This window comes from Centroberyx gerrardi, chromosome 2, assembly GCF_048128805.1.
Source record: "Centroberyx gerrardi isolate f3 chromosome 2, fCenGer3.hap1.cur.20231027, whole genome shotgun sequence".
Classification (NCBI taxonomy): Eukaryota; Metazoa; Chordata; class Actinopteri; order Beryciformes; family Berycidae; genus Centroberyx; species Centroberyx gerrardi.
This window is the reverse complement of record NC_135998.1, coordinates 10,037,192-10,050,259: the sequence shown is the minus strand read 5'-3', so window position 1 is coordinate 10,050,259 and position 13,068 is coordinate 10,037,192. Positions and strand designations below refer to the sequence as shown.

General features: G+C 39.5%; 1 protein-coding gene across 3 annotated transcripts in view; it reads left to right on the top strand.

The window, feature by feature from the left end:
- Positions 1–4,587, top strand: part of arrdc1b (arrestin domain containing 1b) — a 35,273-nt gene extending 30,686 nt beyond the window's left edge. The window contains exons 4-8 of one of the 3 annotated variants that reach the window (XM_071918756.2): positions 685–839; positions 1,287–1,469; positions 1,892–2,068; positions 3,358–3,835; positions 4,385–4,587. In XM_071918756.2, coding sequence (XP_071774857.1) covers positions 685–839; positions 1,287–1,469; positions 1,892–2,068; positions 3,358–3,835; positions 4,385–4,449 — 1,058 coding nt within the window. In that variant the 3' untranslated portion in view covers positions 4,450–4,587. Of the gene's footprint in view, positions 1–684; positions 840–1,286; positions 1,470–1,891; positions 2,069–3,335; positions 3,836–4,384 lie in introns of those variants that run through there. The other 2 variants (XM_071918757.2, XM_078288550.1) reach the window with 2 other exon arrangements.
- Positions 4,588–13,068: the final 8,481 nt, after the last annotated feature.

Sequence of the window (13,068 nt, the reverse complement as noted above, 5' to 3'; positions counted from 1 at the left end):
TATTTCCTCCTCGTCACTGTCCTTTCTGGAGTCACAAAACAAACACTTCCTTCTCCATTTAAGATCTGCAGGAAAGAGGCTCTTACATCTTGTGACAGTGCTGTTAGAGGCCCCTGAGTAACTGTTGCCACCTCTGTCTCCCTCCCCTGCTCTCAGCATTCATCCACTTGAAGATTTTCAGCCTGATTAACCCCACTTCTCCTACAATTGTGTTGCAGCCATCTTAGCTTAGGTCCCAGGCTGTAATTGCAGTATCACACCCCCTATTAAAATGCTTAAATTGATTGTCTGAGCTTTTGACACAAGGAAAGTTGACAGTCAAATATGAGTTCTGCATATACCTGTACACGTGCATAACTGTAAAATGTTTGTGTTTGTTGGTAATGTTTAACATTGCGATAAGTCAGACTTACATTTTGTGTTACTGCGGGTTATTAAACTTGCAAAAATCCCATTTCACATCCACAAGTTAAACCCTTCATGTGATTCAGTGTGAAGATTTGTAAAATGAATATGGCCAAATAAATTATGGATTGGAATTGGGGCTTTAATGTTTTGTTCCATCTGCTACTTTCTACTATCAGTCATTACCCCCACTAATGTTACTAATTGCCTTTATTGTCAAACTAATGTCTGAATTGTATTTATGACCCCCTCCTCCTCCCCTCCTCCTCCTCTCCCCAGCCTCTGTCCCTACTTCCTTTGAAGGGCCCTTTGGAAAGATTGTTTACCGTGTGAGAGCGGTCATCGACACGCCTCGCTTCTCCAAGGACTACAAAGCCCAGAGGCCCTTCTACCTGCTCAACCTGCTCAACCTCAATGAGGTGCCCAACATTGAAGTAAGAGCCTGGGACCTGAGTTTTTCTTTTCTTTTGCTTACTCTTATCAGTACCAGCGTCTGAATAGAGCTGTGACCTCGTACACTAGCATCTGCGGGCCTGTCCCCATGCACTCTGTATTCCTTTCCAAACTAAACAATTTGCGCAGCCCTATGCTTTACCTTGGTAAAGCCGGTAACTGGGCAGAAGGAGAAGAAGGAACAGGAGCTGTAGAGCATCCTTCTATTTGATCAGTGTTTATCTTGATCAAGGCTTATTTGATTTCAAGGCAGAGCAGGATCTACTTCATTTTGTCCTTTACTCCCATGCACTAGTTATCATCTTCCCCTCATGACTGTCAGCGTCTCTCAATGTTCTGGACCTCAGGAAGAATAGATTATAGCTGTGGCATCAGCTAATGACCAGCAATACACAATAAGCGTTTCGTCTGCTACTCTGTCTCCGTAGCAACCCAGTTACGCTGTGACCACTAAGAAGTTCAGCTACCTCCTGGTGAAGACGGGGACCCTGATGCTGAAAGCACGCAGTGACCTGAGGGGGTACACCCCGGGTCAGGTCATCAAATTAGCTACTGAGATCCACAACAAGTCTGGCAAGGACACAGGATGTGTGCTGGCCAGTCTCATACAGGTAGAGATTGGATTACAATAATTGGTGCAATAATAATAATAACAATAATGGCATTATTATTATTGAAACACATCACATCACTTCACGCCTCTATGTTGGTTTGTCAGTGGTGTTACTTTGTTACTTTAATTTTGAAAATAGTGTAAATGTGTTAGACATAACACATTTACAAATAAGGAAAATTAAGATCCAGATTACATTATTAAATCCTGTGTCCTGGATCTAATTTGGAAGAAATAATTTTGCCAGTTTGGGATTATCAACACTACTAGTGACGGTGGTTCTATAGTTCTATTGCGTGATGAATTTCACGTAACATTTTTCAAGTCGTATTATTTTTTTTAAAATGAAATGTAGTGTTTTGGAATGAAACATGTCAAATGTTCAACCGAAGTGAAATGTTACTTTTCCTTTCACACTAGAAAGTAACCTATAAGACCAAGCGGCCTGTGTACGACCTGCGGGCCATAGCGGAGGTGGAGGGAGCGGGAGTGAAAGCAGGAAAACATGCAGAATGGAGGGAGCAGATCATTGTGCCTCCTCTTCCTCAGTCAGCGCTGGCTGGCTGCAGCCTCATAGAGATCGACTATTTCATTCAGGTGAGAGATACCGCTTTTCAGCTACTGAAGAATGTGTGTGTGTGTGTGTGTCTGTGTGTGTGTGTGTGTACCAATCTAGGTTGCCCCATTATTCCATTACTCTATTATTACTTGTTTGTCTGCACACAATCAGCATAGTTATAGCTATCAAGGTTATAGATATCAAGGCTGGTTTCAGTAGAAACCAGCCTTGATATCTTCTGATATCTTCAGTAGAAGCCATTTGCTGCCATTCATTCTTGTACAGTATGAAAAACTTTCACAGACTTGAAAATTGCCCGAGTCAGATAATCCATCACAGCAAACATGAAGCCTTAATTTGGTTTTGTCAGAGTTTCTGTGTTATCCTTATTTCCTTGTGCCCGAGTTGAGTGTTTTCATTATCAGTGTGCGCATTACGTTACGCTCTGCTTACTGTCTGTCACCTGACACCAACAGGAAGAAGTGGAAAGTCTCCACCAGGAAATAATCCCTCAAAAACATGTCGCCTTACAAACTTTATTGTCACTGTTAGCTGGGACAGCAGTTCATTTCAAGTTAGATTTGACACTGTAAAGTTTGTATTTTAAAAAGGACAAAAAAGGAGTAAATGTTAAAAAATGGAATTACATACATACAAAATGATTGGGGGAAGTAAATGGGCTGTAACTCTAAAATTACACCAGTATTCTGCTTTAATGTATCTACAATAACAGTGTATTCCCTCGGCTCTTGTTTAGAAAGCCATCAAACATTCAAGCATTGAGATGAAACTTATAAAACTGTCTACAACTTGGATTTGAGTGCAGGATCCAACATGAAACCACTTGTTTTCAAAGCACAGGCACGTTCAGCAGTAGCCTCCGATGAATATGCATGTTTGCTGTAGACCTCCACTCACTTAAATGGAGGCATTTTTTGTAATTTGAATTTGAATCTATGAATCGCTGTGTGAGTAGACACAACTGCTGGTATTTCTGCTGGTCTCATATCACATTATTTGTTTGCCAGAATTGAACATTAGACATGATTATTTCTGCATGTAATTTCTGCTAACTATAATTTGCCAAAAAACAGTCTAATGGTCTCAAGTGCCAGATTTCAATAACTAATGCATGCTGGCACATTTTACCATGCACAGAACCACAAAAACCAAGTGTTCAGACCAAGTGTGAGACTGATCTCTCGGGTACAGTCATGTTCAAATGATGAAATACCACATTGCATGATAATGACTGTAAATTCATTTTAAAATCAAATTGGCGTCTACACTCTCTTGATAAATCAGTGTCTCTTAATGGCTGTTGCAGGTGTCACTAAAATCTCCAGAAGCAGTTGTCACTCTGCCCATTTACATCGGGAACATTGCTGTGAACTTGTCTCCGTCGAGGCCCATGGCCTCCAGTCCAGATCAGTCTGGCGCGTCCACAACCATCGCCCCGAGCCCAGGAGGGGTGACACCCAGCGCCCCGCCAGCAGAGGAGGACCCGGAGGAGGAGATGTGTGCAGGGGGCCTGGCCAGCGAGGAGATCCCCACAAAGAGTCACTCTCAGCAGGATCCGTCGGGCCAGCCGCTCTCCATGTCCCCGAGTGCGTTCAGCCACGCCCCCGGTGCGGCCTTCCCTCCCAGCCACAGACGGCCAGATGCCAGTGACTCCTCTGCTCCGCTTTTCTGTGTGTCAACTGGCGCCACCATACCTTTCTTCACTGAAGGAAACGCCACGCCTGTCCCCACATCCTGTTCCCTTATCCTCCCTCCAGAATACAGCAGCTGGGACTACCCACATGGTTTGTTCTTTACTGCTAAGTTCACACAGTCACAAACACACAAACACACACTCACACACAGGCACATGCATAGGCACAGATGTACACACACAATACATGTTCAGTATAGTACCACATATTACTACATAGTACTTCATATCACTCTATCATCCTCATCATAGTCCATGCTTTGATTTTCCTGATCACCTTTTTGTGTGTTCACATCACAATCAAATTGAGCAACAAGTTGTGCAAAGTTCAGTCACTTTTATAAAGCTCTTATCCTCCTTATCCGTATCCTTCATTTGTTGGCTGCAGCTGAACTTTTGGGTGATATCATCCAGCAGCAGCACACTCTTAGTGTTATATGTAGTGTAATATGTCCCGCTACAACATCATTAGCACAACAGCTTACCCTCACCTGTCTCTAATCATATATTAAACAGTAGCACAGCAGCTGAAGTAGTGTGAAGAATCTACAGCAAAGGCATAATCACACATAACGATGAACCGCAGTATGATTTTGTCTATAATAACCTAATTGTTATTTTTTGTTTTTGTGTCTTACAGAGCCCCCTCCCACATACGAGGAAAGCTGCAGTAGCACCAACTCCAGTTTCAACAGTAGACAGTGAAGGAGAAGTAGGGGATGAAGCATCATGGCCACACCCACCCACAGCCTATCTACACTACGCACTGGACACCCCCACTCCCCCACTCCCACCTCCCCAAAGATTGTTTCTTTGTTTTCTAATAAATAAAAAGGGATCTTATCTTATTTTTAATATAGGATTTTTAATTTTACCCCATGTCCCACAAGGCAGTGTCAGATAAAATGGGTGAACAACACTGTGCCTAAAAGTAGTATTTTGGAGCATGATATAGAAAGTAGAATATTCAATGATTGGACTCACATGCTTTTTGGGTAGGGTTATCATGTTTTTTTGTATTGAATTGTTGCATCTGTGATGCCTTGAAAATGAGTTTGGCCTACTAGAGGGTCACATTTGACAAGACCAGAAGTTGGCCTTTATTGTAGTGTCATTCCAAATGTGCTCTTTCTACTGTGGTCCACCGCTGTCTCTCTGCATCTCAGCTCCCCTCATCATTAGTGGGGCAGAGCTAGCTCCTTTTTGGATATCAACAGGCATATCCAGCTGCAGCCATGGAGCCTAGTCTGTCGCTAAAACTAGAGTTTTAACAGTAAGAGATGGTTTCCTAGTAAAACCTCTCAATTGCGTAACCTGATACGCAGATGGCAGTATAGCGGATATGGTATAGATGGTAGGTTTGTGATAATGGTGGTTAAAGGAAACAGCCAAATGAAGAACACTAACACTCCAAATGTCAGTCAGGCCTGTCTTCAGAATCACTGCAGCCATCTAACATTATGTTAGATGTAAGTGGTAGGAGCATGAAGTCAAGTCAAGTTTATTTCTACAGCGCTTCGTCTCAAAGGACTTTACAAAGACGACCTAGATCTAACTTATCAACAATCAATCACAAAACAAGATGTAAAAAAAATGTGTACAGTTTACAAACAAAATAAAACACCAGGAAACAAAACAAAGCACAAGGCATAAAATAACATGTTGAACAGATAACAGGTCGACCAGCACCACCAGTGACCCTCAGTAAAGACAAGGAGAAACTCCCAATAAAACCTTATTAGGAAAACAAAATGGAAAAAAACCATGGGTGGGCAAAGTTGAGAGAAGCAGGCTTGTGACCAGAACCTTATCATTTTGAATCATCAGATGGGTAAATCTAGGAGGGGAAAGGAGGAAAATGAGTAACGCTCTTCCCCGCTCTCAACAACTATTATTTAAGTGTCCTTGAGCAAAGCATTCATTCTCCAGCAGTGTCAGTGGAATTGCTCAGTGGCCAAAAGTACAAGACTGTGGTCTGGACAGCTCCCAGGTGTGAATGTATCCCCCTCCTTCCCCTGAAACTACTCTCCCAGGCTCTGGCTGCAAACGAATGTGCTCTTACAGTAAACAAGGTTAAAATAATGATAATAATAGGTTAATTTAATCCTCCTTTACCCCTTGAATTTTCTCTTATCTTACATTAGCTAGCTGATGCTACTGTAATTGGTAATTATTAGTGCTGACTAACAATAATGTTATATTATGTTAATGTGACATTAGCTACATGCACATGGTGGACAAGTGAACTGTAGTCTCCCCTCTCACCAAGTCTAAAATAAATAACCAATAGATAACAAATAGGCAATTTAAATAAAAAAGCTATTCCATGCCCATGCATTCCTATAATCTATAATAAATAATATATAGAGTTTTGCCTGTTTAAACTCTAGTGTTTCTGTACAACACTCATGCCAGCAAGATCATTTAAATCGAAAATTGAAATTAAACTGAGAGGAAAGCACATGTACTGAGAAGTTAGATTTCACATAGGATTAAATACATGGTTAAAAAAGATTATTTTCATCTCTATACTGCCACCATGTGTTGTGTCTCGTACAACTGAGAGGTTTTGCTTAGAGACCAACTTTTATTCAGGGGTGAGTTTAGGTGCAGACCAGGCTCATTTTGCTGCAGCCGGATACTAACGTGGTCTCTGTCTGCCCCCTTGTGGTCATTACTGGTAGCCTACAAGCTTCATCTAAACTCACTGTTAAAACTGGAACCTATCACAATCAACCATTCATCCATACTTAACCAAGTCCCTGTCTGTGATGCACCAACTGTGGTCTGTTGTAACCAGTTGTAAAGACTTGCATCTCATTTTCTTGCAACCTATACTGCTGTCTGTTTATCGGAACTGGCAAATTGAGTTTAGTTTATGCATTTTTGACATCTGATGCAAATATTTTGTCTGATATTTTATTTTCAGTGTAGATGAGATTGTATGTTGTATGTTGGTTTTCCCGTGTATATTGCCTTAACTGACCTTGTCATATTTGTTCGATGGAAAACCTCTGAAATTTCAGTCAGTGCAGACGATCAACATGTTGTGGTAAACATGCTTGTGCACAAGACGGCACTTTTTGACAATTTGTGCATGTATCATTTCAAGTGGGTTTCCACGTGTGTGCACATCTACTGTGTGTGTGTGTGTGTGTGTGTGTGTAAAATGCCTGTCCCTACTTGCTCCAACAGTTCATTATTTTGATCAGATGCTTAATCCACCTGTAATCTGTTTCACCAATATCCAACATTTTGCGATAACATCTTCCTGATTCAGAGACCGTTATTTCATTGTCTGTTAGAGCCATTTTTCTTTGCCTGTGTACTAAAAGCGTCAACACAAACACATTATCACTGTTCTTCTGCGGAAAACTAATGCCACTGAAGGATTTTGTTAAGCAGAACTGCTGTATGTTTGTGTGAATGTTGATTTGTTTGTCTTGTTACGGCCAAGCTCAACTTTTGATTCTGTGAATAACTCATGCAGAAAAAATGACACACTATACAATGCTGGTGTTGGCTCCTGACTGCAGATCATCGTGCCACATGCTTTCTATAAAGTGTTTTTGACTTTGTAAGGCACGTCAGTTCTGAAATTTCAACAGATAAACTGCTTATACTGTGGTAAACCTGACAATGTGCACCCAAGCTACTCTGGCTCTAAGTTGTTGTGAATGCATGCCTTAAACAGTCTCGACTCCCACCACCCAGTCAGTTGCCCTCACCTTCCAGGAGGCTGTGATGGACTTGCTTCTCCTCCTCTGTCAGGAACTCTCCAGCAGCTCTTCCTGCTTCGTCTCCCATGGACTGTGCTAAGTGCACTTGATGTATACTAATGTAGCTCTTCAAACAGCGAGGACAGTCTTCAGTGACTCTCGGGCCAGCCTGTGGACCTTGGACCTGCTGAACAATGTTTTTATTATTATTACTTTAGAAAGGACAAAAAAATGTGCAATTCCTCTCATTGCCAAGAATGCTACAACAGCTTGGCTCTCTGAAGTCATTTCATGCTGCCTTTATCAATCCTTATTCTGTTTAAAATCTTCCTCACCAAAAGGTACTATAGCTTTATAAAACCCTACATGTTCTATGTTATTGGTCATTCTTTCCCCCTCACATATTGATGAGTGGTGTGTGGTTTTGTATTTTTCTACTTGTAAACTGTTTACAGGTGCAGTATACAGATAAAAATAGTAGCACCTTGATCAATAAATGTAATATTTCAAACTTACTGTGCAGAATCAATCAAAGTTGTACAGTATAACAATAAAAATTATCTGTCATGTTTTTTGTTGTTTATGTATTTACAGTTTGCTTTGTGAATGTGAGCACACTTGCAACACTTGTTTTTTGGAGAATGAGCACTAACAGCTTCAACCATTTCCATTTATTCTGACTTTAATACAGATGAGAGTGAAACAGTGTAGAGACACAGAAGAGAATTGATCCAGACCTAGAAAGGGACCTGGTGACAAGTTCTCAGTTGTCTTAAAGACTGCACATATAGCAATAAATTACATGTGCAATTAAGGCCCTAAGCTATATTTGAAGCTGCTACATAAAGGTGGTTTCACAAACACTGTGATCAAAATACAATGTTAACAAGAAGGCAGGAATGATTAAGATAACCCTAACCCTTTAGCACTGCTGAGAAAGCACTTTATCAGTTTTGATAGAAACTGCAGAGATTTGCATACAATACCAATCAAAGGAGAGAGACAGACAGACAGACTAATTCAGAGATGGATAACGTTGACAATGAACTTGATTTGGTTTCAATCTAAATACTGTACGGATCATAAAATGCAAAATAGTAAGCAACTTGATAGCATGAAGTTGATTGCCTCCTGACAGTTATACAACAGAGGCATAACTAGTTGTTTAGTGGTTTGCTGATTGATTAACAACTCTCTGTCAGATAGCAAAGCAACAATAGTGGAAAAAGTAAAAACAAAACAAACATTATTGCATTAAAAAGACGTGTAAACTGCTTTTCTAGGAAATGGGGCAGTAAAGAAAGAAGAAGTAGAGAAGTCAAAGTGTGACAACAAAGGAGGGTGTGTGTCTTCTAACTAATGCATTATTTGGACATCTGGCATAGAAACTGAAATCTCCAAAATTAATAAACATGTACCTAAGAATCAGACAGTCAAAAGATAAGAGATACAATATTTTGATTTTGTTTTACAAGAAGATTTTTGTTTACTTTTTGTTGAATTTTAAAACAAGAACATTTCTCAAATGACCCAGCTTACATTATGATGCTGTTAACTTCCCTTGTGCAGATGCCTAGAATACCAGCCTGACATACAGATAAAGCACTTTTAACTGTTCTAAAGTCTAGAATGAAGATAAAAAGTTATTAAGCATCTCTGATCAGGGCCTCTAATCTTTGGAACAACCTGTCTCAAGAAATATGGTTGGCAAACTCTATCTTCTTTCAAGACACAAAACCATTTTGAGCCTATTATGACTAAATAGGCTATTGTGATTATTTTATAATTACTTATTCATTATTTTATAATTATTTTATGAGTGACTGTTGAGATGTTTTGATAATTTTACTTTACACTATTTTAAAAGGCTATATATATATATAGCCATTAGTTTTTGTACTGTATTTGTAATTCCAAATATGCACTTAGGTCCTGTCTGATGAATGAAACTGTGAAATTCTCTCTCAGTAACTCAACACAGAAATGCTCTCTCTCTCTCTCTCTCTCATTGCTTTTCTCCCTCTCTCCTTTAATGCATACCCTTCCCTCATTATCAAACTCACTTCCCCTATGATTTCATTTTCTGCATCAGGGCAATTTTAATTTGTTTAATTGCCATTGCCATTTCGTGCATCTTGTTGTTGTGCCCTTTTTCACCATGTTGACTTCTGTTGTCATTTTAGATTCAGTGATGCAGTTGACTAGTTGTCTGTGCTTGTCATCTTGATTTTTTTTTATTGTTAATTTGTTTCTTTATTTTGTTAATTTTGAGGTTGATTTGTTTTATAAGTGTCTGTTATTGACTGTGGAAATAAGCAAAAAAGTTACATTAGTATTAGTATTAGTAACATCAATAGGCCCCCATGATCAAATCGGGGGGGGGGCAATGGATTGGTGTCTTTCCCTGATACCGCTGATCAGATTTTGATAAAACTTAGGTGAATTGTCCTATCAAGCATGACAGACTTTTTTGGCCCAAAGAAGGGATTCTGGATACCGCCCCCTTTCATTCTAATGTGAAAATGAATAGGGGTGTAAAATGATTGCCTTTAAATGTCCAATGCTAAAATTGTCTAGTTTTGCTTTTGAGGGTATTATGACATTTTTTATTTGTTGAGGTAAACTATAATGGATTTTGAAGCTGCAATGGCAAAAAAGTCGTTGGCCATACTTAGCATTCTAGCATTTCATGGCTTTGTTCCGCGAACAGCTACACCATGGTTGTTAGCAAAATATTTCTTTAAAATTCAGTAACTCATTATAATATGTGATAACTTGGTCATATGTCATTTCTACTTACATTATTACATCCATTTTAAGAACAGAACGATTGGCAAATGGGATCCAAAAACCCAATTCAATTAAAAAATAGATGTGGATCAAATCCCTGAAATGACGACAACGATTGACAGGACAATGATCCTGGAATTTTTCAAAATTATGCTGATTAACCCAAGGGTGGCACTATGTTGTTTGTTCATTCATTTGTGTTTCACACACCACATCTAAGACACCACTGATTGGATTTTAAAGAAACTTGGAGAAATTATGCATCTCACCAGATTATTGACAGTTCTACCCATCCAAATCTAAAGTGTCCATTTTAAGCCTTCTATGATTGATTTAATCCTGACCAATGTTCCTCAGAAATACTCGGCTGTTGGTGTGTTTGCAAACGGCAGAAGTGATCACTGTGTTATTGCTGCAGTTAGAAACGCTAAACTTCCCAAAGCTAAGCCTCGTATTGTTTTATAGAGAAATGTGAAACACTTTGTGGAACAAGGTTTTCTTCATGATCTGGACAATTTTGAGTGGGATAGAATCTCCCTTATTGACGATATTGAAACTACCTGGAATTTTTTCTATGATGGCTTTATTGAAATTGGTCATGGTTCCATCCTGACTTGGCAAATCTGCTCCATGAACAAAATGTACACACGTAAAGGTGCTGAATGATTTTATTGAGTCACTTGACAATAAACAGTGTTGTGCAGCTCTGCTTAAAGATTTATCAAAGGCATTTGATGCTGTTGACCACTCTATAATGACGGAGAGGTTTCGTAGTATTGGCTTATCTGAGCAAACAGTTGGCTGCTTTGATAACTATCTCTCAGGCCTGTGTGTTCAAATGAATGGGTTAACTTCAAAATCTCTTAAGGGTGTACCCCAGGGTTCTGTACTGGGTCCTCTTTTATTCACTATATTAATAGTCTTGGTCAAAATGTACCAAATGCTTGTTTTCACTTCTATGCAGTGCTATGCAAGCTGTGATATAGTCATTTATTGCTCAGCCCCTACACTTAACAAGGCCATTGAGCATTTGAAAATAGCATTTAACATGGTTCAGTCTCAATTGTGTGGGCTCAAGCCTGTTTTAAATGCAGACAAAACTAGGTTGATGTTATTTTCATGGCTGAGGAACAGCCCAGCAAACCTTGTGAGTGTCTTTCTTATAAGCCACATTTCTTTTAAGCCCCATCTTGTTGGCTGGTTGCTGCCACGTTCTCACCCATGGTGACTTGCTGTATATGAATGCGTCAACTCAGTGTCTGTGGTCATTAGATAAGGTTTATCATGGTGCATTAAGGTTTGTAACTAACTGTACATTTTTGACTCACCACTATACCTTGTATGTTATGGTTGGATGGACTTCTCTTCACATGGGTAGACTCAGTCACTGCCTTATATTTATCTATAAGGTCATCTTGGGGAAGTATCCGTCATATGTATGTGTCTATATGATTCAGATTTGTGGAGCTTGATATAGTCTGAGGTCCTAGACTGTTCCCTGTTCCCAAAGCTCGAACTGAGTTAGGGAAAAAGGCATTTACAATGGTCGCTGCGTCCTCTTTTTAGAATGCCTTGGCTCTACTGGGCCCTGTCAATGTTTTTAATGAGTTGCTTGATATAATGTAATACTTAACTTATCTCACCTTTTCTCTCTCTTCTCTTTGCTGTTCTCTCTCAGTCTCTCTCACTTGCTCCGCCCTGCTCCCACTTCTTCTGACCGGGACCACATCATTCATAGGGGACAACATGTTTACTGCTGCCTTGTTTTAATATCAGCATTAGTATTAGTATTAGTATTATAATAATAGTATTCTTAATATCAATATTATTTTAATATTGTTTACTTAATCGTTGTTACTATATAATAGTATATTAGGCAGGCAAGGCAGTGGACCCTGAAGACATTAGCCCCAGGGTGCTCAAAGCTGATACCAGCCAGCTAGCAGAATTAAAACTACTACTACTACTACTACTGCTAATAATAATAATGATAATAATAATATACTATATGTAGGCCTATAGTGCATAGTTAAAAGGAGTTTAAAAACTTTTTCACATAAAAACAGAATACATAGCACAATATATTGACTAAAAATAAATAAAACAAGGGACCAAAAGAAATAAAAAATATGTAAATGAATAGAAATAATTAAAAACAGATTAAGGTCACACTGACATGAAAAACACATTTTAGCTCATTCTGCCTATCATACCCTATACCTATTTGATTGAGTTATGCAACAAAAGTGCTTTTACTTCCTGGAAAATGGAAAATCTTTAGGGTGACGTCATCGCGTACCAGGAGCTGTACAAAAAAATTCCAAACAATAAAACCATCATAGATTTTTGGAACAGTCCCGCCCCTCCATCCTTCCCATCAAATAAAACTGCCTTTCTCTCCCTAACTGATATCCCATTGGTTTACACTTTTGAATGATCCCTCCCCATGTTATATCCCTCCCCAATATCCTACTTCAACAGGGAATACATCACATTAAGGAAACGAGATGCTTTCAAAATGCAGTTTCATTGTGACTTTAAGATAAATCATTACATAAACACCACAAAAGATGATAGATTTAGCTGCCCTGAGTTCCTAAAGAGTAGACTGTTGCCCCAGTGTCCTCAGTGACTATAAACTGGTGTTACTTGATCTCATATAATGTAAACCTTTCAGAGGCGGGTCCTATACAGCACCTGAAACCCCTGGTGAAAGTCCCTGGGGGGAATCTCAGAGCGATGCAGGTGGACAATGCCAAAATACCCTGAATCACAGATCACCAGCAGCCAGCATTTTGTTCACCGCCTGAGCAGT